This window comes from Lissotriton vulgaris, chromosome 2_1 (assembly GCF_964263255.1).
Source record: "Lissotriton vulgaris chromosome 2_1, aLisVul1.2, whole genome shotgun sequence".
NCBI lineage: Eukaryota > Metazoa > Chordata > Amphibia > Caudata > Salamandridae > Lissotriton > Lissotriton vulgaris.
This window is the reverse complement of record NC_141687.1, coordinates 1,954,438,179-1,954,465,632: the sequence shown is the minus strand read 5'-3', so window position 1 is coordinate 1,954,465,632 and position 27,454 is coordinate 1,954,438,179. Positions and strand designations below refer to the sequence as shown.

Sequence of the window (27,454 nt, the reverse complement as noted above, 5' to 3'; positions counted from 1 at the left end):
CAGATGGGCATTTCCAGTTCCGGGTTATGCCATTTGGAATGAAGAATGCCCCTGCCACCTTTCAGAGATTGGTCAACCAGGTCTTGGCTGGACTGGACGAGTTCAGTGCCGCCTACCTGGATGACCTCGCGGTGTTCAGCGGCACCTGGCCCGAACACCTGCGACACCTCTGGGAAGTGTTGATGGCCCTGCGCAGAGCAGGCCTCACAATCAAGGCAAGCAAGTGCCAGATTGGGCAGGGTTCAGTGGTGTACTTGGGACACCAAGTTGGGAGTGGCAAGGTAGCCCCCTTGCAGCCCAAAATCGAAACCATCCTGGCTTGGGAACCCCCCAAGACCCAGACTGCAGTGAGAGCCTTCCTGGGGCTCACTGGGTATTACAGGAGGTTTGTCAAGGGCTATGGCACGATCGTGACCCCCTTGACAGAGCTGACTTCGAAAAAGCAGCCCAGGAATGTGATTTGGACTGACACCTGTCAGAAGGCTTTCGACACCCTGAAGACTGCCATGTGCACGGCGCCCGTGCTCCTGGCCCCCGATTTCTCCAAGGAGTTCATTGTGCAAACAGACGCTTCAGAGCATGGTGTAGGGGCTGTTCTTTCACAGATGACTGAGGAGGGCTTTGACCAACCCGTAGCCTTCATAAGTCGGAGGTTACTTCCACGGGAAAGTAGGTGGAGTGCAATAGAGCGAGAAGCATTTGCTGTGGTCTGGGCGCTGAAGAAGCTAAGACCCTACTTGTTTGGGTCTCACTTCCGAGTTCAGACGGACCACAGGCCCCTCAGATGGTTGATGTAAATGAGGGGTGAGAACCCGAAACTGTTGAGGTGGTCCATTTCTCTACAGAGTATGGACTTTACGGTGGAACACCGCCCTGGCACCGATCACGCCAACGCTGACGGTCTGTCCAGATTTTTCCGCCTTAGTGATGTGGAACTCCCTGGGGAAGGGTAGTTCCCCCCACATTTCAGCTGGAGGGGACACATGTTAGACCTGGCACCTTGGCGTGAGTCTCCCTTCCACTTTTTGCTGATGTGCCTCCGATGTTTTGCTGGTTTTCCGATACTCAGGGCACTGCGCCACGGCTGATCCGTGCCGCAGTGCAAGTGCTCCCTACTGTAAATTGTACATACGATTGGTATCCCTGATTGGTGCATTGGATTTACTGTTAGTCCCTAGTAAAGCGCACAAGAGAGTGCCGGGGCTTGTAGATGCCAATACTGCTGGTGGGCTTGCAGCGCTGGTTGCGCCACCCACCGAAGCAGCCGTAAAGATGTGTCTGGGAACTGCGACCGCAGAACCCGCGTGCGGTCTCGTACTGTCACGCTAGCTGGGCAAGTGTCCCCACTTGCCAGCACCGACCCTTCCCTTGACTACATATTAGTCACCCCTATGGTAGGCCTGCGGGCAGGGTGCGTTGTAGGTGCAAGGTAGGACAAGCCCTGATGTGCGTGGCATGTCCTAGTAGTGACTTACAACGAAGACCGTATTTCACTATTGAAGGCTACCTGCTCCATTAGGCCAGACTGAGCTGCGAGGATTATTACACCCTATAATCCCCGCAGGCTCAAGGAGCATGGTAGCGAGTCATGTTTAGTATGCCTGAACTCAGGATGATAAGATATTTCTTGTAGTCAAGTTTATTTTAATATCCTGGGTTTGCAAATGCTACTTTTAGAAAGTTAGCCTTTGCTTGCTTAACCATTTCAGCCGCCTCTGCTGGTATGTGTATCTGACTGTCTGGGATGTGTGAGTGACAGGGCTGGAGGGATGACAGGTGGTGAATGCGCAGATTACACCTTAGTGGGAGGTAGGAGTGCCTCTTGACTCGAACTGTCACTGTGCTCGGCCACCACAATGCTGGCTCCACCCTCCTGGGGAGCGGCGGATGACTCTGCCGGCACCTGGCCCAGGAAGGGCGAAGCCCCCATCAACAAGGTACTCTGGCCACCCCTGTCCGGACAATGCTGGCTCCACCTCCTGTGGGGCGTCTGATGCGCCTGCCCCTCACACTGAAAGCAGAAGCCGGAGTACACCCGCGGGGGTACTCCAGAACTGAGAGTGGCTATGCAAAGGCCCCCCTGGCCTGCGAGAACAAAAGAATTGGCCTATAAAAGAAGGAGCCCTGCTCCTTGAAAATTAGATCCGGTTTGGGCCACAGAAGGACTCTGCCCTACGAGAAGGACCGTGAGAGACAAGGAAGGGTGCTGACTCTTGCCTGTGTCTGGTGCCTTGCTGCTGAAGGAGAGGAAGACAAAAAGACTACGAAAGGACTTTTGCTCTACTTGTGCCAAACTCTGCTAAAGAGATCTCCAAGGGCTTGCAACTGAACTTGCCCCCTGACCAGCGTCCCAGGACCAGTGGACGCTACCCCCTTGGAAGAAGGCGACTGCGGGTGCTGACCATCGCCGCAGCACTGACGGAGGAATCTCCTCTAAGGCATCAACATCCTCCCGACCACCGTGACCGGGGCCCAAAGCAACAGCGGAAGCAAAGTGAGGACCAGCCGCCGCTGGCCCGAACACCGTGACCGCAACTGCACCGGGAGCCCGAGAGCAAAGCAAAGGAGGACCCGTCCGGTCCGAGCTCTCGAGGTGACTGCATAACGAGCAGCCACTCACCTGCAAAGACGGACAGTTGCCCTACGAGAATCCGCAAGGTCGGTAGCCTGCCCGACAGCCCAGCTGTGAGCCCACAGCTGCACCGGCACTTGGCTGGGTACGTCCTGCACTTGGGGACCGTACTGCCACTTGCCGCCACCGCACAGCCTGCTCGGTGACCTGCTCGGCTGAAGAGCCGCAACGATCAGCGACCCCGGGAAGGCAACGCGACGTGGGACAGATCCCCTGGAAGCCGCCGGCTCCACAAGGACTTTGAGTAACACCGGCCTACGGGCCTCAAGAGAACTGCATAAGAACTGTGGTAACCCGAATTAAGTAACCTGCAACCGTTTTCATAAAGTATATTGACTGTATTCGCAAGCCTGCTTAAAATCTATATAAAGATATATATTTTTACAGAATACAGTCTGGTCTCGTTGTGTGGTGGGTTGGTTGTAAAGGTGTACTGTTGCAAGTGTTTAACCCTATGTGCCCCAAAGATTAGCCTACGACTGCTTAAGCCACACTACCTAGAGGGTAAGCAGAGGTTGTCTGGAAGGTAACCCTCAGCCCTGACGAGGAAGAGAGAGTCCCTGCTTGTCGCTAGTGTTGCACTGCGCCAACTAGAGCCTCCCCCTTCCTACAGTGGGCATTTGTCTACCGCCATGGTCACCCTTAGGTGATCCAGACAAAATCACCTCTGCTTTCAGGTACTCTTCGTCAAGCATCCATGTTTGGATTCCAACGGACATTCTGCTCCTTTCAAGAAGCAGCTCTTCTTCTAAGTTCTCCATTGGTTATGACTGCTGTTTCTGACGGCACTTCACCACTAAGCACCCGGCTTCCCTGGGTTAGGTAACTTGGGTACTTCAGTATCCACGGGTGGGGTGACTCTCTAACCTTCTGTCTACCACTGGGTTTCTTCGTATTCCCCTGGGAAGGGTCCTTAATCTTTAAAACTCAAACAGCGACTTTCACATAGAGTTGTACGGAGCAGACGGTCGTGTTTCCACACTGCACCCATCCTCCCTGGGGTCCCTATCTACTCACCTTGGGGTCCCAGCGTCCTGACTCGAGTGGTGGTTCTTATACCACTTTCTTAGTACATGGTTTGGTCCCCCTGTGGGGCCCATTGTGCATTAGTGCTATTTACTGTCATTCATTTATTTGCTGAAGTATTTTCTGCTTGGTGTCTATCTCTGTGTCGGAGATACTGTAACACTAGATAGTGTTATATAAATAAATACATATTTTTATGATTACTGTGTGGTTCTATTTTCATTTAATCTAACCTATAAGATTGCATTCTAGAAAAACAAGCTGCTTTACACGCCTTCAAGACTTAGCCTGAAGACTGCTCTCCTCAGCTACCAATTGGATAGCTTTCTAAGGTTGTCTTAGAATTCTTAAAACTCCAAAAGGGTTGTCTGGACTGGTGCAAGGTGCCCACTTTAATTAGTGGACAGCATATACCAGGCCAGCCTCTCACAGTGAACCAGTGCTTTCTGTTTTTGAATACAATCACAAAAAACTTGTAACTTTTTTTAAATTTCCGCTTTGGAAAACTTCAGTGAAAGAAGCCAGTTGTCCCCTGGACTAATGCCTATTCCTCTGTAGGTGCCAACCTGATTCCCAAAAGACAAGAGATGCACAGGGGACCCATTACCATTTGCAAATCCGGTACCACCTCAACTCTGGAATTTTTAACTGAATCATTTTTTGCATCGGGAATTATGATTGCACACCATTGATGCATGTTACCAATTAGAAATTTGGAAGGAACACCCAAAACACGCTCCTTCCAAATATCAAATTTGTAATAATTTCTAAACCCATTTTTTTTCAATAATCTCTAAATGGGTTTGGAAAATTAAAGTGGCATTCGCTGGGTTTGCTATCACTAAATCACCTAGTGCATATAGCCCTTAAACCACTGTCTGTCTGGTTCATATCACCAGCTTCTCTGATAAGTTTGCATTAACAAATATTTATGTTTTAATATACTAACCTTTCTGTCATGAGAAAACTCTTCCATACTTAATGTACGTAATTACATTATTTTGCCATTTTTCGTAGAAGAACCTTCCTCTCAAGCTGTGAATCCAAGGGAGCCAATTGAAAAGACAATAATCTTGTTGATGGGAACTCTGCTGACTGCTTGCCATGAGCTAGTTCAAACAGCCCTTCCGTCTGGAAGCTGCACAGACACCCTGCTGAAGGAGCTCGCCAAGGTGTACACCATTCTCACTTCTCTGGTGAAATATGTGAGTTTGTTCCCAGCTTTTAACATCTTACAATCATCTTTCATTATATAAGTAGTAGTTGTGTTTTGCAAACATGCATCACAGGTTATAGTTCAAACTGGTAATACTGCTTTCATATGGCAGAACAACAGGTTAGTCTTTTGAGATAATGGATAAGGATCATGGGTCTGGATGTGCTGAGAGATTTTTCAGTCATAAATCCTGTGATTTTCCAATTTAGAGGGACTACAACCGCAAAATCTTTTTATAATGTGCTAACCCAATTTTGCAATTCGTAAAGGCTTTTCCAAATTGCAAATGGAATTACCGACCCATTACAAATTTCATTTTGGGTAGGGTATGGAAAGGGCTTTCTTTCCGAAATGCATGGTCAAAATCATTGATCAGTTACCAACTCCCAAGTTGTGGTGGTAACTGATTTTTAAAAAGGAAGAGGTCTCTTTGGACCCCTTCTCCTTTCTGGATCGGAAAGACAGCATCCTTTCACTCCAGTTTTCCTAATCAGAATGTTTTTAAAGCAGCCCTGGCGCTGTTCGGGAACTTAATAGCATTAATAAAAAAACAAATGTTTTCCATTTTGGTATCCAAATACATGGATAGTCGCTAGCAGGTCACCATCCTTGCGATTGTAGGCAATCACAGAGGGATGCAAATTGTTACCTGCTAAATAAACATTAATTATGTATGTCCTACAGTGACCCCCTGCAATTCCTTATTTTGAAAACGAGTCTGTGAGTGCATAAGTATGTTTGTGAAATAAAATACTTGTTGCAAAATGTCAATGCAGAAATTATAATCACTTTTTTTGTGATCATGAGTTTAGTACACCTGTCCCATGGTCTGTAAGCCTATTGTAATGTATGTGCTAGTGGTTAAGTGTGTATTGAAACATGAGAAGCTTTTTTAAATGATAGGCAAGAAGCAACAGAGTTTGCAGTTTATTTTTCACTCTTCCTCACAGAATTTCTAGGAGATGAACTCCTTCATCAACATCACTCCATTTTGATTGAACTTCACAGGCCAATCAGCAACCGTGAACGAACAGTATAACCACAGTTCTGATAGATACATCTGCCAGTGGATTCCTCACCTTGTGAATATCCCCTTGCGTCAGCAACATTTGTAAATTCTTTTTGTAGCTTCGCGCTGATGTGGGCGACGTCACAGAGGCACGACACCCCACGCGACTCAGCTGACGTCACCGACTCCATAATAGGCCCACTCCGGCGTAATGACACCAGTTCCCTTTTTTCCGCGTCGTCGACGCTAACGGTTTCTTGGGATCCTCTGTAGCTATTGGTAACTTTGTTACTGTTTGTTTCTTTTCGGTGTCCTGTTTGGTTCTTTGTGTCAAGATGTCCACAAAGAAGACCGGATTCAAGCCCTGTGGGAGTGTGGCAAGATGATGTCCATTACAGATCTACATGAGTGCTGCGTTTGGTGTTTAAGTTCAGACCACGATGTAGAGGATTGTTCATCCTGTAAGAAAAATTAATTCTAAGGCTCTTCGGGAGAGGGAGGTGAAACTCCTTGTTGCAAAATTGAAAAGCAGGAAAGATAAAAAGAAGTCGAGGTCCCGGACTCGTCGGTCGAGGTCGCGCTCGAGGTGGTGCTCGAGGTCGTCTTCAGTGCATGCTTCAAAGTCATCGAGGAAGAAGCACAAGAAGAGGTCTCATGAGTCAAGACATCACTCTGGGAAAGACTCGGGCTCGAAGCCGAAGTCACAGGTGAAGTTGCTTCGAAAGGACGTGGAGGCTCCGGCTCCGGAGGTTCAGGTGTTCGAAGGTGAGGCGTCGCCTGTGAATTCGCCCGATCAGTCACCGAAGCCGTTGTCGAATCCTTCTCCGGCTCCTGCTCATTCATCTGACCATGAGGGTGAGAGAGATGAAGAAGATGGAGTAGAAGTGGAGGCTATGTTGCCTGCGGGTTCGTTGACCCGGGTGCACCAGCCTGAGGTGGAAGTTGAAGTCGAGAAGACTCCGATCCCTCAAGAGCAGCCTGTTGGCTCATACCCACCTTTCCTGCTCCAGGTCAGGACCCGACTCAGTTCCTGAATGCTATGTATGGTATGTACTCAAGAGCTATGTTCCCCTCTGGTGCACCGGTTGGTCCCATGGGTCTATTAGCATTTAATCTGGGTATTCCCCACTCTTATGCTCCTGCGCCTTTCATGCCATTTATGCTGGCTCCGACGCCGCCTTGGCTTTTCTCGGCACCTTCGACGTTGAAGCCTTCGACGCCAAGGACTTCGACTCCAGCTCCCTCGACGCTGATGCTGAATCCGAACCGACCTAGTGTTCAGCGGTCTGGTCCACTGGCCTCGGGATCGACGTTGGTTCCGGCTCCGACGAAGTCGATTCCGGATCCATCGACTTCATTCATGAAGGAGAGGTCAAGACGTGAGGCCCAGAGGCTTCTGGAAGAGCGGAGGTATCGTGAGGCAGAAATGGAAGAGGGTGAGCTGCAGGATTCAGAAGATCTTTTTGATGATCTGGGAGAGGCTAGTGGTCTTGAACTGTCCCATGATTAGGATTTGGCCTCTGTTTCTGACGCCCCTTCTAAGGATGTTACACCTTATCATGTGGTTATAAGGAAGGCTGGGGACTTGTTAAACTTAACTCTTCCTACTGCAGAGTATAAGGCTAATATACTGACTGAAGTCCTACATTCGCCTACCTCTGTGGTCGAGCCTATGCTCCCATTTAATGATGCTTTGGCGGAGCCTATTTCAGAGGTTTGGAAAAGACCTCTTACAGCCCGGCTGTTTCAAAGGCAGTTGCAAGAAGATACAGGGTGGCACCTGATGACCCGGACTTTTTGTCTACACATCCCTTGCCGGAGGGCTTGGTTGTGCAAGCGGCCTGCTCGAAGAAATCAGTGGGCGCTTTTCCTCAGGTTCCTGGGGATAAGGAATCAAAAAAGCTGGACCAAGCAGCTAAAAAGTCTTCTCCTCAGCTAGCATGGCGCTCAAATCGACAAATGCTACTTATCTTATGGGACGCTATATCCTTGCGTTGATGGATTCAGTTAAACAGTTGGTACCGAAACTTCCTGAGGGTGGATAGGAAGGATTTTAAAGAGGTAATCACGAATACACAGACTGCCGCAAGACAGGTCATTCAGAGTGGTCTGGACACTGCTGACTCGGTGGCTAGAGTGATGGGTTCTTCAGTGGCCACGAGGAGAGAGGTATGGCTTAAATCCTGTGAATTCTCTGCGGATGTCCAAGCAACCTTGATGGATCTGCCCTTTGGTGGGTCTGGATTGTTTGGTAAAAAGGCTTATGCTGCTTTAGAAAGATTCAAGGACAGCAGAGCGACAGCGAGATCTTTGGGACTTCAGTCCAGAGGTTCTGCGGTGAAGAGGTTCAGAGGTTTTGGCAGGTCTTCCTTTCGAAGCCACAGACAGCCAGCACAACAACAGCAGCAGCAAAATACGCTGCTCAAGTTCTATAGAGGCAGATAAAGGGCTCGTCCTAGGGATTGTCAAGCCTCCTCCTTCTCCTCCTCTACCTCTTCCCAACCCCTGCCACCACAGCAAAGCAACCCTACATTCGCCATTCGGGATCATGTGGGCCCAGTGGGGGGCCGGCTTACCCATTTTCTACGAGATTGGGAATTGATAACATCGGATCTTTAGGTTCTCAATCTCGTGGAGAATGGGTATGCTCTTCCCTTTCGGGAATTTCCTCCCAATTACCCTCATTGCCAAGTTTTTTGTGCGGAGGACCACCTGCTGCTCTTGCAGGAAGAAGTCCTGGCTCTGTTCAGAAAGGGTGCAATAGAGGTGGTTCCAGAGCAGGAGAGGTGTCAGGGGTGCTACTCCCGGTATTTCCCGATCCCAAGAAGGATGGCAGACTTCGTCCAATCCTGGATCTCAGGATCTTGAACCTTTTCCTGAAGCAGTAGAAGTTCAAGATACTCACCCTTGCGCTGGTTCTTCAAGCGCTGCTGGAAGAAGACTGGATGATGTCGATCGACTTGCAGGATGCATATTTCCACATCCTATTCTGAAGTCGCACAGAAAGTATCTCCGTTTTACGGTGGGTTTGCAGCACTACCAGTTTGCGGTCCTTCCGTTTGGTCTGACTACTGCGCCTCGAGTCTTCACCAAGGTGATGGCAGTGGTGGCTGCTCATCTCAGAAGGTCAGGGATTCCACTATTCCCTTATCTGAACAATTGTTTGATCAAAGCAGAATCTCCGGAGAGAGTGCTCCATCATTTGCAAGTCACAACTCAGTTGTTGTACAGGTTGGGTTTTTCAATAAATTTACCCAAGTCTCACCTGGTGCCCTCCCGGCGCAACCTGTTCATAGGTGCGGTACTGGATACAACTGTATGTCGGGCATTCCCTCCACCTCAAACGATTTGCGACATACAGGAAAGGATTCCTTTATTTCACAATGGAGCGGTCGTTCCAGTCCTGACGGTCCTTCGTCTGCTCGGTCTTATGGCTTCCTGCATTCTGCTGGTCAACCATGCACGTTGGCATATGAGGGCACTCCAGTGGTGCCTCCGCAGGCAGTGGTATCAACACAACGGAGATCTCAGGGAGTCGATCAGGATCTCCAGAGAAACTGTGGCGGATCTGACATGGTGGAGTGTGGAGGGCAATCTGTCTCAAGGAAAGCCTTTCCAACTTCCTCCAGCGGTGGCCACAGTGATAACGGATGCATCCACTCTAGGGTGGGGTGCTCATCTGGGGGATCTGGAGATCAAGGGTCTTTGTTGTCCAGAGGAAAGGTTGCTTCATATCAATCTTATGGAATTGCGGGCGATACGTCTGGCGCTCAAGGCCTTCCTCCCTTCCCTTCCCTTCGTGGGCGGTCGGTTCAAGTCCTGACGGACAACACCACCGCGATGTGGTATGTCAACAAACAGGGTGGGGTCGCAGTGTCTCTGCAGAGAGGCTCTGCGTCTCTGGTCCTGGGTTCAGGACCATCGGATTTGTCTGACCACGAGTGGAGGCTTCCTCCAGAGGTGGTTCGTCACGTCTTTCGGACGTGGGGGACTCCTCAGGTGGACCTGTTCGCCACTCGCGAGAATGCTCACTGCCCGGCATTCTGCAGTCTCCAGTATCCGATGCAGGGAGCTTTGGGGGACGCGTTTCAGTTGAGTTGGGACTCACAACTCCTTTACGCGTTTCCTCCCATACCCCTGATTCCTCGAGTTCTGAGGAAGATACGGCAAGACCGGGCCCAAGTCATATTGGTCGCCCCGGATTGGCCAAGAAGGGTGTGGAACACAGATCTTCTCCACCTCTCCTTATGTCCTCCGCTCCGTCTCCCTCTCAGTGCAGATCTCCTCTTTCAGATGGAGGGGCAGGTTCTACACCCCCACCTCCAGACCTTACACCTTCATGCCTGGAGATTGAACGGGGCAACCTGAATTCCTTTTCATTCCCACATGATGTGGTGGATGTCATTTTATCGGCCAGGCGTGACTCCACTAAGTCCATTTATTCTTACAGATTTATTTATTTATTTATTTATAAAGTTTTATATAGCGCGAACATGATCCCGAAGGATATCAGAGCGCTTTACAATTTGAGGGAGAGGAAGGTAATAGTTGCAGCACAGTCATCAAAAGAAATATCAACTCAAACAAATCAAATATGCATATCAAACAAAAGGTTACATACAAAAGAGACAACAAAGGGAAATGTAATAATTGGACCATAGAGAACTGGGAGGGGAGCAAGTGACTAGTAAAGCAGAATAATACCAAAGGCAGGATTTAGGGTGTAATCCCAGAGCATTAGAGCAGACGATCGAATGGTCTAAATTTGTGACTTGGTGAGGGGAGAAGTCCATTGACCCTTTGAGGGCTCTTTTGTCAGATATACTCCTATTTGCTCTTTCTTTAGTGCAGCAAGTTTTGCTGTGGCTACAGTGAAAGGTTATCTTTCGGCCTTGTCGGCTTTTCTCTGCCTGCCGGATCAGCCGCCTTATTTAAATCTCAAATTGTTTTAAGATTTCTGAAGGGCCTTACAAATAAATTTCCACCTACTCCTTTTATTGTGCCTCAATGGGACTTGAATCTGGTGCTTACATTTCTAATGGATTCCCCTTTCGAACCTCTTCATAATTGTCCCTTGAGGTTGTTGTCTTTTAAGACGGTTTTCCTAGTTGCGATTACCTCGGCAAGGAGGGTAAGTGAGCTTCAAGCACTTAGTTCAAAGCCCCCATTCTTGACCATTCATGCTGAGCGAATGGTTCTTGGGACCAGAGCTGCTTTTCTGCCTAAGGTGGTAACTCCCTTCCATCTGGGGCAGTCCATTACCCTTCCTACTTTCTATCCTCCCCCTCCCGCTTCCAAGGAGGAGGAGCGGCTTCACCGTTTGGACCCTAAGAGGGAGGTGAGCTTTTATCTCGATAGGACTAAGGACTTTCGACTTGATGGCCAGCTGTTTGTTGGATTTGCTGGTTGCAGAAAAGGAAGAGCTGTGCACAAGCGCACGCTTTCGAGATGGATAATTCTATGCATCAAGATCTGCCACGCCCTGGCTGGTAAGGAACCTCCGGAGGGTATAAGAGCTCACTAGAGCGAAGTCTTCTACTTCTGCTTTGTCTAGGGGTGTACCTGTTGAGGACATTTGTAAAGCGGCAACTTGCTCCTCCCTCCACACTTTCGCGAAGCATTACTGCTTGGATACCGAAGTGAGGAGGGAGGCCCATTTTGCGCGATCTGTCTTCCAGGATTTTCTGGTATAGGAGAGTGGACACCCTCCTCCGGGAGTGTGGACTGCTGTGGGACTCTATTCACAAGGTGAGGAATCCACTGGCAGATGTATCTATCAGAAGAACAAGTTACTTACCTTCGGTAACGCTTTTTCTGGTAGATACAGTATCTGCCTGTGGATTCCTCACATGCCCACCCGCCTCCCCGTTGTCCACTCTTCTATACCTGAGTAACTGTGATGTTAATATGTTTTTATTGTTGAAGGAAAAGTTTTGTTTCAATTGCTTTTCTGCTTTGGTTACACACTATGTGTGTTAACTTGACATTTGTGTACTGTGTATATATCTACTGATGTTGGTCCGTCCGTGTGCCTCGAAGGCACGTAAAAAGGGCGGAACTGACGTCATCACGCCGGCGTGGGCCTATTATGGAGTCAGTGACGTCAGCAGAGTCGCGCGCGGTGTCGTGCCTCTGTGACGTCGCCCGCGTCGGCGCGAAGCTACAAAAAGAATTTCCGAATGTTGCTGACGCAAGGGGATATTCACAAGGTGAGGAATCCACAGGCAGATACTGTATCTACCAGAAAAAGTGTTACCGAAGGTAAGTAACATGTTCATTTCTTACATTTAGAATATCCACAGGAGCCAAACTAGATCCATAAGATCTTTTCAGCATAGCCCCTGCTCGCCAGTATGTTATACGGTTTTTATATAGCGCACAGCTGCCCGGAAAAGTGCTGAAGCAGAAAACTGCAGAACAATAGACAACAGAAGCAGCCTACAGTGGAGGAAAGAGGTGCGTTTTGACAGCCTTACGGAATGCCAGGTAGTTTTTCATGCTGCGAATGGTGATGGGGAGCATATTCCAAGGTTTGGCTGCCAATACACAGAAGGAGCGTCCACCAGCATGAGCCCTTTTCGCGCGCGGAACAACTGCCAGATGCTCGCCCATAGACCGGAGTTGGCGGGAGGGGGTGTATAGTGTAAGCAGATTGGACAAGATGTTTGTAGGGGAGAGATTTAAAACTTTCTTTGTGTCTGAAAGCTAAGGGCGGAGTCTACCCACACACCAAGATTTTTTACCACCTGTTTGGGGACGGGTGCTAAGCCCAGCTTAGCAGGCCACCAGTGCTCACTACACAGCTCTGTGTCTCCCCCGACCAGCAGTACCTCAGACTTGTTGGCGTTGAGCTGAAGACAGTTGGCAGTCATCCACTCAGAGATGATCCCCAGATCCCTCTGAAACTTCCATGCGTCCTGCCCAGATTCATCCGAGAGTGCCACTACCAACTGTGTGTCCGCATAAGACACTGCTGTGAGCCCTCTGCTTTTTGCCACTACTGCCAATGGTTGTACATATAGATTGAACAATGTCAGACTCAGAGCTGAGCCCTGCGGTACCCCATATTTGATGGTATGGATCTTGGAAGCAAAAGGGGGAAGTGCAACCTGGAGGGACCTGTCAGCTAAAAAGGAAACGGTGGGTGGTATGTTGCTGCTCCATGTTGACCCGTTCTGCCACTGAAGAGATAGCTGGAGCCACACGTAAGCACCACCCACACTAGCTGACGTCAACTATTTTCTTTTCACACATTAATACATGGATCTTTAGCTAACTTCTAACCATTTCATGTCAGTTGACAAGTTTTTTTCTCAAAATTCATTTTCCAGTGTGCGAGAGAAAATGTCCCCTTTTTAAACTACTGGGTTTATACCTTGTGGGGACTGTCACAAGCCGATGCCTGTGACTGATCCCCATAAGGTGTGTCTCTGATTTTTGGGTTCAGGCCACGACTCCTAGATGTAAGAGAAGTGTACCTTGTTGCATCCCAAGGCGATCCAGGATTGCAAAGCCATGCTGTATGTTGTTGAACACCATAAGAAGTTGCATAAGTCTCACTCTCACTTGAAGTCGTGAGCACGGACCTGTTCCCACTCTTAGAGCCACTCCCAAGACCGATGTTCATCGCGGTCCAAATCTTCAGGTAAGTTGAAAAAGCTTAAGAAGGTCAAGCAGTACTGTCTCTTGTCTTGCTACTCTCCCTCTGAGAAATTGCGACAACATCAAAGTGCCCCTCGATCTTGCTCATGGTCGCAGTGGATCTCAGTGAATTTGCGGACCATCAGCGATGTCGCAACAGTGAGACTTTTAAGGAAGCCATGTTGCAGATCTTTGGCAGCTTGCTGGCACCCTCGAGCGCGTCTTTGGGCTTCATAGATCCATGAAGGTCTCTAGTGGATTTACCGCTAGCGGATCCGTCCTCAATGAAGTCTGGGCCTCCAGAACCTCTTTTGGGTTCTGCTCTGATTCTGGTCCAACTCCACATATTGCACCATGATCCACGCTGGTTCTTACCACATTGTGGCAAGTCGGAGGTAGACACTGATCATATTGTCCTGTCTGACTAAACCGAATAAGTCTTGACCTTGACTGACATCGCATCCACATCATCAGACAAAACAGCACGTTTGCCTAGGAGCCGCCCTTCAGCACCACAGCACATTTTTTGATTGAACCCTGACTAAAGGCAACCCACCTTTAGTGTGGATGGAGATAATGGGGATGAAACCCATCAACAGTAGAATGAGGACAATTTCTAGTTAGACTTGCAAGATGTCAGTGGATTGGACACTTCCCCTGACAGTGGATTGGGTTCTCCAACGGAAGAGAGAACCTTGTTTGCTGTAACCACCAGATGAGCAGCTGTTTCCTGTACTTAGTTGGTGTCTGTTCAGGTATGAACAGTGTCCTCGCTGTAGTTTTTCTGCCTGGGCAGGCCTCTTCCTAGCTCTTGCATATGTTCAACAAAGCCCAGAGTGACGCTTTCATGGGTTCCTAGGCTAAATCTTGTTTCTGCTCACCCTTAAATAAACAGGGGGCATGACACCCCAGACCTTCTTCAGGTGACCCTGCTTTCTTGACGCAGCAGCCTACTCTTAACAATCTAACAGTCCACGCTTCTATGAGCAGTGTTAATACCAACTCATTCTCTATGACCCCCACCCCAACACCCCTCCTGATAGAGAATCAAAGAGGATCGAGGCATTCGGGAAACAGATGTTCTCCTCAGCTAGCCTCACTCTTCAGTCAGTCAACGCCAGCTGCATGCTCAGGAGGTACTCCCTTAGATTATGGTACTTCGTCGCTGAGATCTTGCCTGCAGTCTCAGAGGAATTCTGTGCCAAGCTGGCACAAACTATTCAGGATGGCCAGGACCTGGCCATATGTCATAATTTCACAACAGGACACTTCTAACTGTTTAGGCACAGCAATTGAGACTAGCGTGGTGCTCTGGCACCATGCATGGATGAGATCCACAAGCTTTTCAGGTGTAGCTCTTGGATATGCCTTTGACAGGTTTTGCCTATTTGGCAAGGATACTGATTCTTATGCTAGGTGGCCCTGCGCCTCTGAAACAGGCTAAATTGTTAGGGTATTTTACTGATAGTGCATCCCCTGATGGAATCTTTAAATGCTTGGGGAATGAACTCAGCCGATGATGGCTAGCACATGACAAATGGCTGTTACTCCCAGAGTTGGCACAGGGCTCCTTCCAGCAATGGGGAGATCCGAGGCTCGATCTCTTTGCCACGATAGAGAGTGCACAATATCAGCAAACTTTTGCACACTGAAGTTCCCAAGAAGGCTGTCTATTGGAAATGTTTTGTGCCTTGCCTGTGTGCCTTCCTACCTCTCTGGCCCAGACTTTGGTAGGAGATCAGGCACGACTGGGCCCAAGTCATCCTAGTGGCTCTGGATTGGGCCATGAGTCTGTAGTATCTGGAATTTCTGGGCATGAAGATCAGTCCGATGCTTTTCGGGGACACTCTGTTGCAGCAGGAGTTTAGGGTGTTTCACACAGGCTGTACAATCTACTCATCCATGCATGGAGATTTAATCTTTTTAAAGTAGTGGATAGTGTGGCACCCGTAATACGGACCCACTACAGCCAAACTGTCAGATGTGTTATTGCTTGTTGTGACTTTGGCCCAGAAACAACTTGCAGTGGGTGCTATTAATGGGTATTTGTCTGCCATAATGGCATTTTTGCATTCAGTGTGCCAGCTGCCTTTATTCAAATCACTTAATGTGATTTCTTAAAGTCTTACTTCATATATTTCCTCCTAAATCATTTGTGATGCCTCAGTGGGATTCTAATTTGGTCCTTACTTTTTCCTATGTGCGATCCTTTTGAGATGCTACACAGCTGCACTCTGTCTCCTTTTTCATTGCGATAATTTCAGTTTTCTGTATGAGTGAACTTCAGGCGCTTTCAGTCTGGCCACCTTACACCACCTTCTTACAGGACAAACTAGTGCTGAGGAGTTGGCCTGGCTATCTACTAAATGGTGTGACTCCCTCTCATGTTGAACAATCCATTACACTTCTGAAGTTCTTTGCACCTCTTCCCCGAAAGAATAGGTGAGCATCCATCTTTTGAAGTCTAAAAAGAATTGAGTTTTTACATCAATTGAACCAGACACCATCAGCTGTACTATCAGCTCTTTGTTGGGCTCTCGGAAGCAATGAAAGTTAAGACAGTGCAGAAAAGGACTTTGTCCCGGTGGGTAGTCCTCTTCATTAAGATCTGCTATGCATTTTCCCAGAAGCAGCCTCCAAAAGGATAGAAGGCAAATTCTGCCAGGGCTGCTAAAAATACATTGACACGCGGAGTACCCGTCATGAATATTTGTCAGGCTGCAGCACATTAGCGATGCACTACTTCCTTGACAGTCAGGTCCGACAGGAAGGGCATTTTGATACTTTAGTCCTACCAGACTTGTTGGTCTTTTGGTCTGAGTTTTTCCATGGAACCTGCACCTGAAGTGGTACTGCTTTAGTATCTATTCTAAAGGTGAAGTATCCATCAAAATAAGTTACTTAATTGTCAGAAACAGCGGTGGGTCATTTGGTATGTTTCAGTAAATGTGTTATGTCACCCAGTATGGCCTGCAGTGGAGAGGGTGCAATCTGGAAGTTCATTATCCTTCCTACTACCTCTGGCACTTCTAACTAAAACTGTTGTAAGTAGAGGCAAACATCTGCAAGTGCGATTAGAGCATTGTTTGCACTGAAGAGAATAGGTTGACTTATTTCTGTACATTTAAACTTAGGTGATGTATATTCTAGATGGGTATTTATATTTAATCAGTTTGCATTTATTGTTTTTGGAAATAGATTTAGCTAACAAACCGTAGGATTTACAGTCTGCATCGTCATTGATAATACAAAGATCTCTTTCCCAGGCTGAGCTGGCAGGGTGAGTCTTAGGGGTGAAAGTTGTATCCCAGGCTTAGTGGAACCTAGAAACTACCCTGTGCAAAGCAGGCACTTTAATTAGGCCAGTTAGAAGAGGGATTTCAGTTGACTCATAAGGAAACTAGTTGAGAGCAGGGTGTGCTATCTAGTAACTTCATATGTCTAGCTGGGTGGCTTCTCTTGTGGATTTAAGTGGGACCGTGGACAGAAATTGCCCATCATGAAGCTATGGCCGAAGCATGTTTGGGACTGCTCAACGAGTGCTGCAGATCCACTAGTAGCAGTTCATTTATAGGCCCTGGCTACATGTAGTACCATATACCAGGGACTAATCGAGATACCCAAGCACTGACCTGAATCTGTGCACCGTTTTTTTTAAAAGTCTGTTTTTTGAAGATAAAGCAAAGAGAAACAGGGGGTCAAGCAAATTAGTGGCTTCCGTCCCAGCAGAAATGGCGGCAACATTACATCAGAACATATGAATTGTAGATTTATCGTAGAGAGGACCATCCTGCCCAATGAAGAAAACATTGTAATTTACAAAGACATTAGAAAATGATACCAATCATATAACAGACAAATAAGAGAGGCCAGATCAAGAATAGAAGGAAGAAAAGAGACAGGACAGAAAGAGCAATTGAAGGGAGCTTCCCTAAGGAGAGGAGATTGTAGGGGCTGGACACACTATAATAGTCTAGGGGTTGGGGTGGGGACCAAAGAAGGCTCAAAGGGATGGAAAAACACATCTGTAGATTCAAATGAGTCAGCCAGAGGAGTTTGGTGTACGCGCCCTAGCAAACAGCTCTATCGAATCCTCAAACAGTTGCAGGGCCTTAATCGGGGGGAACCATTCGAGAGTGCCCAGTCTTGGAGAGATGTTGTATCAATGGCTACCAGATGCGCTCAAAGCGTGTGTCTGTATGAGTAATGCGGCTGTAAGTAATTCTGAAGCTAGAACATTCCACAACCGAAGAAACCAAACGGCAAAAGGGGGAGGATGTGGTTTCTTCCAATATAAGGCAATTGATTTGTATAGCTGCCCCAGCAGGTTAAGGATTAGGTGCCACTCGGCGTTTGTCATTGCTGTCAATGTGGTGGGTTTAACACCCAGGAGCACAATCAATGGTGAGGAAGGAATCTGGAAGCCCACCACTTCCTTGATATGGCTGAGGACCTCTTTCCAAAATAAGGTAAGGCCAGGACAAGACCACCAAATATGCACAAAATCTCTCCTATCCCTTAGGCATCTCCAGCAAGTTGGGGGATGTAGGGAATATCTGATGCAGCCGTGTCGGAGAGTAGTACCATCTTGTCATCAGTTTGTAAGCAGACTCACGTTGCGGGATGCTCCGAAAAACCCTAGGAATGTCCCTCCACAATCGAGCCCATGTCTCCGGGGGAATGTCCTCATCTAAGTCTGCGGCCCAACGTGTCTGATAGCCATGTGGCATTGAAAGTTGGAAATGTTGTAGAAAAGAGTAGGTTTTAGAAATGAGACCCTTTGAGCCCTCAAATTTGCGGATCAAAGATTCAAAGGGGGCGAGTGGTCTAGTGGCCTCTTCTGTAAACAGTGGAGAGTTGAGCCATTGCCGCAATTGATAGTATTGCATCCGAGAGATGTAAAAGTTGTTTACACTGAAGGAGTGGAAGTCGGTGCCATGAAAAAGATCCTGTATGACTCGACATTCACCGTCAGCCCAGGCTCCAAATGCCTGGTGTTGTAGGGCAGGGGGGAAGCCAGGGTTACACATTATTGGTGCGTTGGGGCAAGGAAACGTTGTAAGTCCCTGAGATGTCGCTAGTCTATCCCAGACGTCCAGCACCGTCCTCATAGGTGAGGCAATGTATGCACTACGGGGGGCGAACCCCTCGCGGAAGCCACGCCAAATCCCACTAGGGTCTACATGCTACTGCCAGGTTCAAGTAAAAACAGTTTTTTTCACTTTCACTGTCTACCCATTCCAATATAAATCGGAGGTGGCAGGCCCAGCAGTATTCCAAAAGATTAAGGCAGACAAGCCCACCCCGACTCCGGGGAAGCATAAGAATCTTATTTAAAAAAGCGAGGGTGAGATTTACCTCAGATACATTTAGTAAAATCCAGCTGAAGAGCTAAAATATCCGCCTAGGGTATTGGAGTAGAGAGAGTTTGGAAGAGATATAGAACTTTAGGGAGAAGAGACATCTTAAAGGCGTTAATGCGTCCTAACCAAGCAAGGGGAAGGCCTTCCCATCTATGCATGTCATCCTGTATGGTCTGCCGGCATCTGGGCCAGTTAGCGGAGGTCCAAGTTGACAGCGTAGGAGTCCGATCAAGACCCAAATATCTGATTGATTCATCAGTCCATTGGACCGGGAGCATCTCCCGTAGGACCTGGACATCCTGGGCTGACAATGTTTGATTGAAGGCGTAAGACTTAGTGAGATTGATCCGATAACTTGAGCTGCTTTCAAAAGATCGCAAGAGGGTTGCTACTCCCGGGAGGGAAGTAGACGGAGGGGACAGGGAGAGAGGAAGATCATCAGCGAAAAGGGAGGCTTTATGTTCGTAATCACCCATAGGGATACCCCGTATAGCCGAATCCTGACGTAGAGTAATAGCGAGGCGTTCTACTACAAGAGTCAATAAGAGCGGAGATAGCCGGCACCCCTGCCTGGTGCCACGATGGATGGGGATAGGGGCCGTGCAACGTCCATTGAAGCTAATGCAGGTAGTAGGCTCTGCATAGGGAGCCATTAGTTTAGAGAAAAACCCAGGACCCAAACCCACTTTGCAAAGAACTGCCCTGAGAAAGGCCCAATCCACGCGGTCAAATGCTTTCTCCGTCCAGGTACTCGACACAGGCGGGGATATTTCTGAATCGCACCTTCTCGACCAAGTGGGCAAGCCGGAGGATATTGTCTGCTCCCTGACAGCGATGGATCAACCCCACCTAGTCAGGGTCAATAAGACCAGGCAAGTTTGGCTCAAGGCGGTTCACCAGAATCTTCGTATATATCTTGGTGTCAGTATTTAACAGGGTAATGGGACGAAAGGAAGCGGGTGGGTAAGATCCTTACCTGGTTTTGGAATTAGCACGACTTCCGCCTCGTTCATTGTAGGGGAGAGACCTGAACTGTCAGTGAAACTATTGAAGAGATGAAGCATGTAATCTCTAAACTGCAGATAAAAGGCGCAGTAAAAACCAATGGCCAAACCATCTTGGCCCAGGGTCTTACCGACTGGGAGTTGTTTCAAGCCTCTGGAAAGCTCATCGTGAGTGATAGGACCATCCAGTAGTTTCGCGAAGTGAGGGTCGATCGGTTCCCAGGGACAAAAGTTGAGGAAATCCGAAACGGCATCAGGTGAACACAGTTCATCTACGTAAAGATCTCTATAGAAAGTTTCTAACTCGAGGCTTATGGCGGCTTCCGTGATGGCCTAAGTGCCATCTCGGCGCTTAAGCTTAGCAATGTGAGCTCCTACAGTCTGAGTCCGAAGGCGTCACGACACGCATGCCCCAACTTTGTCTCCCCAGCATAAAATTTCTGTTTAAGAGAGAGTAAGAGTCGCTCAGCTTTGTTAGTGTGATGTATACGCAATTGGCCGCGAAGTTCAGCAAGAAGACGCTTATTGCGGAGAAAGGTGTGTGTGTGATCTTTTCGTTCTAAGTCCATAATATCCAGAGAGAAGGCGGACTCCACCAAGTGTGCCTCACGAGTCCTGGCAATCGTGATGGACGTGATGGCCCCTCAAATGGATAGGGTAGGTATCGGATAGGGTATTGGCTAAAAAGAAGGCCTCAATTTCTTTTCGTAGGTCCGCCACATCAACAGGATCACGGAGGACCTGTGGGGGGGGGGGGGGGGGGGGAAGGGGGGCACTCCACTGAGGTAGAGATTCCCTATGCGGATCAGGGGATTGGAGGGAGAACTGGACATGTCCATGATCGGATATAGAGATATCCGATATCTCTGCATTGCAAAGCATCCGTATCAAAGGAAGGGAAAGAAAAAAACAATCTAATCGAGAGTACGAGCGATGTGCATGTGAAAATAAAGAGAAGTCCCGAGAATCTGGGTGAAGATGCCTCCAGGCGTCAACCAACCCGGAGTCGGTAAGGACATTCAGGAGAGACGCCGACATGGCCCCGGTTGATTGAAATGTGTGTGCAGGGCGATCCCATTCCGGATTCCAGACCAAGTTAAAATCCCCCCCTGAGGACAACAGGGGTTGGAATAGGCTGCAATAGATAGAGTTGTAAGATGCGAACAGAGATAAGCATCATGATTTTCATTAGGTGCATATGTATTAACCAAAGTTAAAGACCATTGACCCCAGGACACGTGTGCTTTGAGAAATCTCCCCTCAGCATCTGCTGTAATCTTAAGGTTTGCCGCCTGCCAACACGATTTCAAGAAAACCACCACCCCACCCGTTTTAGAGGAGGAACATGCCCAATATTGATGGGGATGTTTAGGGTGTGACATCAGGTTGGTGTCCGCCAAAAGTAAATGAGTTTCCTGAAGAAAAATCACGTCAGGATCTTGATGGAGTAAATATCTCCAGACCTGGTGACGTTTAATAGGGGAATTTGGCCCTTTGACATTTAGAGAGAGGAATTTAATAGAGTTAGTCATGGTACCTAGAGGGGATGGTAGCACCCTTCCCCTGCAGATCGGCAGCCCACACTGTATGTACCAGCCGCATGAGTAAGACTCTCTAGGGCAATACAAGGAAAGGCCCCCTTAATTGCTATACAGGCAGCACATAAACAAATAAGCCCCCCCATTATAGCATCAGAGGTTCTTAAGAATAGGGCCCACCCCAGTAGCGCATCTAAGGGAAGGAGATAGACAAAGGGATAGGGAGAAAGAAAGGAAGACAACAGAAAGAAAGAAGGAAAAATACAAACATGTGGCCAACCGGTCCAGGCAATAACAGAGTCTGACAGGAACAGCCCGGGATCACATGTGCACCGTTTAAAGAAGTAGTTTACTGTAGGGCACTTGGATACTGGTATTAATGGAGGGACTTCTGACATTGACCAGTTGATTTGGACACTGGACATTGTACCAGAAGGATCACCTCTTCCAGTATTGAGGTGAGGTTGATGTCAAGATTTTTGATAAAGAGCATTATATAATCTGCATATGGTAAGACAATGAAGCGCCTCTCTAGATAAGAGATACTAATGTGCAAATGATACTCCCTCAGTGAGCAGGGCACAGGCACTATTGAGATAGTAAAACGTAAAGGGGACACATGGCTCCCCAGACAGGTGCCCTTGCCCAATGCAAACACATCTGAGAGGCACTGATTGGCCCCCATGCTGGCTCTATGGCTAATATAAAGTAGCCAAACTAGTGAGATGTAGTATTTACTCATCCACATTCTGTAGATTTGTGAATTAAGAATACCTCTCAAGGAAATCAAAGGCCTTATCCTCATCCAATAGGACCGAGAATTTCATGTGTTATTTGAGGGACTAGTTCAAAATAGGTCCTCGGATTTAGGTGAATGGGCCGCCTGGAAACAATACCCAATTATTTTGTTGAGTGTCGATTTTCCAAAATCGTTTGACATTCTTTTAAGAATAATTTTGTTATTTAGTAGATGTGCGCTAGTCCCAATCACATGAACTTCCAATTTTTCGTGCAATCAATTTCTACACAGCACTTTATAAGAAAATGGGTCCCTCAAACTTTATATTCTTGCCAAATGAATTCACCCAGTCTTTCATGGATTTGAAGTTGAATCTTTAGTACAGATTATTGCTTCTCATTAGTATTCCTTTTGCATCCAGCAGTTGCTTTAGGTACAGTTGTGGTACGTTGAAGACATAGTCAATAAAAATCATTTGTACTCCTGTTCAGTATCTCATATTTAAAGGATTGATGCCCTTTACCCGTCTAAATAAAATATTTTGGGAAATTATAGATCCCTATACCTGTATTATACTTAGACTGTAAACTATAGTGATTTTTAATTAAAGGACACTAGCAAACTTAAAAGAATTATTGCAGTGATTCTCATTACATTACTGAGCAAAATGCAGCTATTGTAGTTCTGACTATGTCTTTTTTAAGTTCGAATAAAAAGTAGACGGAGTGTAAAAATGTGTTTAGGAAAACACCTTTTAGACACCCATGTTTATTTATCACATTGTGTTGTTTATACATTTAAGTTCTAAAAGTTTATACTACTAGAAGTCAAGAATTAAATTAACAAAGCACGCTAATGCACAACACACCTAGCCTCCAAAGAACCAACTACTTGTACAAATTAATCAAAGCGCTGTAATGTGAAATTTTTAAATCCCATCTCCAAAAAACCTACTCCTTGTGAAAAGTCGGTGTACATTTAAGTAAGCATGTACAGGATTTGTACTGAGTATAAGCCCAGTTAGGGGAGCTTTATAGGGCTATGCACCTCATTTGAGTGACCCGTTTCCTCCTGCACGCCTTCGGGCCCCGTAGGTACGGGAGGGGCTCTTTTGAGCCGGCAGCTCCGGGGACAGTCCACCTTCCCCAGAGCCGGTCCCGAGCCCAATGCTTCCGGCGTCTACATCCTCATTTACATCCTTGACTCCGACTCAGACCTGGAAGGGTTTGACCGGACGCCCACTGGAGCCACGACTTCTAGGCTAGAGCCTGAGCCCTATTCCTACGGGCTAGGACTCGGGAAGCAATAGGAGTGGTTGCTGGACCCTGAAGAATACCAGTCTTTTGAGTCCCTGGACTGGTGTGAGGATCTGGGTGAAGCCAGTGAACTGGACACTTCTCCAGATACTGGCTTGCTTTCTCCCCCATACCATGGCTGTGGAGGAGAGAGCTTCATTCGCTCCATTCGCAGTGGTGGTGTGGATGGTGTCTGGGGTCCTGGACCTTAGTTTGCTCATAGTGTGGAGAAGTGTGGCTCACCGGTTAGAGGCGGCAGACCCAGAAGCAGAGGTCGGCCCGGGACCAGGGTTCAATTCCCGACGCGGCAGGGTACGGAACCAATGTCGGCGGGCTCGATAAATCTCGCCTCGGTGCCTCTCTAATCATGGGTCCCACGCTGCACTCTGGGCAATAGCTTGCTTAATCTCCACAACGGCCCCCTCGCTGCCGGGGATGCCTGGCTTCTCCTTGGGGATGCCAATAGGGACCATCTCACAGGGAAAGCCAGGACGGGTTCCCCAGCGGCACACAGCGCCAAGAAACCTTGGGGTGAACGTGCGCTCTACAAATTCATACTAACATAACATAACATAACATAACATAGTGGCAGTCTAGAATAGTCCTGTTGGTGCCCCACCTTGGTATCTATAGTTTACCCGGTACCATATATTCTGTAGAATGGAACAGTCAAAGTGGAGGTGGTGTATAAGTTGTGACGTTGGCTGTACTGTCTGTAGTGGGGTTGCTCTCATACGGGACAATGGATGTTTATGATTATGGCACTTATTTTTGTACCTTCATGAGGAAATTCCTACCCATGATCTTGCTAGCATTAAGAGAGTAGGAAAGCGGGTAAAGGAGGTCTTTGGAGTTATCATAGTTTTAGTACTGTGTGCCATTGGATCTTGTCTTTTAATCCGGTCTTGTTGATGGACATGCAATTGAAGGAAGCTGGCTCTGTATATACTATACCAAGGTGAGGTATAGTGTGCACAGTCTCCAGTGGAACCCCAAAGGTAGGCAGAGGTAAAAGTAGAGAGCACCTTATTCTCGGTTTGTGGTAGTGTGGGTGAGCAGTAAGGCTTTATCAGAGGACAGTGTTAAGCATGTATTATACACACTCAGACTGAACTCAAACCAATTGTTTGTATACACAATATTGCTTTAGTCGCAATTTTATTTTTAGAGCCAAATAAAAAAACAGTCACTTATAAAGATAAGGCTGTTTGTCATCGAACATGTACAGTAAACCTAAAACAGTGTATTAAACTTTTCATTACTCCAAGCTATTTTTATAGGATTTCCTGGCATGACAGTTTCCCTTGAAAAGCCTTCAAAATTCTCCTCTTCGTCATCTGATATCATAAGTAAATCAATGAGATCTTGTGATACATTTGTAAAGCAGTCATCGTATGGATCTAATTCCGTATCAGATGGTGTGGTCTCGTCTTCGGCATCCTCTTCATCTTGCCAAAAGTAGTCATCCTCCATACCATCTAATGAATTTGATATGCCACACTTCTTGAAAGACTTGATGACTGTTTCTGCATCACTATCATTCCAGGCTTTTATGACAAACTTGCACAAAACATCCAACTGTGGAGCACGCATGTTTCCTCCTTTTGTGAATGACTTTTCGCCGCTAACCATCCACTCATTCCACTGTTCTCGAAAGCGATCTTTAAATGGCTTGTTTAGGCACACATCCAGTGGCTGTACCAACGATGTCAATCCTGCAGGAATAACTGCTGCATCTGTTTTTATTCTTGCCAGACTTTGCTTGTTGCTGGGAGTTAAATGAGCCTTGAACATATCCCACACCCGTAGACTACGTTTTTGAATAAGTCCACCTGGTCGCCTGCTCCATACATTATCAAGCCATAGCTTTACCCCTTCTTCATCCATCCAGCCTTTTTCATTCACATGTACAAAACAACCAACAGGAAACTTGAGTTTCGGCATTGTTTTTCTTTTAAAAATAATCATTGGTCTCAGTTTGGTGCCATCAGCTGTGCATGCTAGTACCACTGTAAAAGTGGACTTCTCATGTCCTGTTGTTTTTATTAAAATAGTTTTTTCACCTTTTGGATGGACAGTTTTATTTGCAACCATATCAAAATTCACTGGAGTTTCATCCATATTTCCGATACTACTTAACGCATAGCCATGTTTATTGCGCTGTTGTATTACGTAGCGATGGAAACTATGTACTTTGGCATCAAGATCTGCACTAATCTGGACCTACACGCCAGCCGTGAGGGAAACGGCTTCAAAGCAGCTCTCCTCCCTCTTGACACCCGCCGTGAGGGCAACGGCTACAGCACCTCCCGATAATCACCCGGTGCCACACGCAGCTGGGGAACTTCATCACCCAGCTGCCCCGGGGCTCCAACGCGACAGGACTCACGTCACCAACGCACGCCAGGAGGCGCCTTATCTTCAGGGAGCGCCGAAGCTCTTGGTGGGGCACTAATCTGGACCTACACGCCAGCCGTGAGGGAAACGGCTTCAAAGCAGCTCTCCTCCCTCTCGACACCCGCCGTGAGGGGAACGGCTACAGCACCTCCCGATAATCACCCGGTGCCACACGCAGCTGGGGAACTTCATCACCCAGCTGCCCCGGGGCTCCAACGCGACAGGACTCACGTCACCGACACGCGCCAGGAGGCGCCTTATCTTCAGGGAGCGCCGAAGCGCTTGGTGGGGCACTAATCTGGACCTACACGCCAGCCGTGAGGGAAACGGCTTCAAAGCAGCTCTCCTCCCTCTTGACACCCGCCGTGAGGGGAACGGCTACAGCACCTCCCGATAATCACCCAGTGCCACACGCAGCTGGGGAACTTCATCACCCAGCTGCCCCGGGGCTCCAACGCGACAGGACTCACGTCGCCAACGTGCTCCAGGAGGCGCCTTATCTTCAGGGAACGCCTCTCGCCCCGCGAGTCGCGCACAGGAGTAGCCCGGGACAAGGGCGGGCCGTCTACAGCCGTCAGCAGCAGGAAGAGGCAGGGCTGGGCCCATTCCATAACCTCTACAACAAAACCCCCTCATCACAGCTCGGACATCATACCCTGTCTACAACGTACATTGGACTTCTAGCAGGGGTGACTGAGTAAGGGTATCTGCTGTTGTGTGTCATTACTACTCCAGTGGACAAACACCAGTGGAATGGGCAAACGGAAATCTATGGAGGGGGGTGTCCAGCAGCCGAAAACAAAGAAGGGGAAAAAGTCGAAGAAGCCTATTGTCAATAGTGCAGAATCCACCTTGACACGCATTGAAAATCTTGTCGGTGAATTTGAGGAAATCTTAGCTGATAATACACCACAACTTGAGGTGATTACTACCCTCAATACACAAGAGCCAGGTAAATGTAGAGGGAAAGGGATCCCAGACATTTAAAAAAAAAATGTTACTCCTCAATCTTTACCTATCTGCTTAGTACATACTCAACCAGAGAATAGCTCTGTGCTGGCTTTAGAGGGCCCACCAGGCTCTATAGCTGGTGATCCTCTAATGGTTAAAAGCTCTATCACCGACAATGGGTCTTTACAGCTAAGCCCTGGGGATATTACAATTCCATGTAGTAATAAATATGCTGTGTTGGCGGGGAAAACAGGTGATGCAGCTGATGTAATTGCACAGGTGTCAAAACGGGGTGTAATAGATAATGTATTAGGCACTTGTGTTGAAAGACCTGGGGGCTGCCTAAATTGTTCTGGCTCGATTAAAGCTATCCTCTCTAAATTAGAGAAACTAGAACACGACATTAAGAAAACTCTGGCGATATTACATCAAAAAGGGAATGCAGCTTTCCCCAATAAAACTCTGCCTTTAGGCAGTCCTTCACTAATTCCAACTCCACTACAACAATTATCACACCCCGCCTCTAGGTCCCCATCCATTTGTGAGCACCCAAAGAACACACTATCAAGCACCAAGTCTTATCCCAAATCATATGCTGATACCATAAGACCGCAAGGGACTGACTCCCAAAGCAAGCCTGGTC

The 27,454-nt window shown here is 47.7% G+C and overlaps 1 protein-coding gene across 1 annotated transcript in view; it reads left to right on the top strand.

The window, feature by feature from the left end:
* FANCI (FA complementation group I) overlaps positions 1–27,454 on the top strand; it is a 636,131-nt gene that overhangs the window by 483,070 nt on the left and 125,607 nt on the right. The window contains exon 32 of the mRNA XM_086958134.1: positions 4,676–4,863. Within this exon, the coding sequence (XP_086814260.1) occupies positions 4,676–4,863 (188 nt within the window). The remainder of the gene's footprint in view (positions 1–4,675; positions 4,864–27,454) is intronic.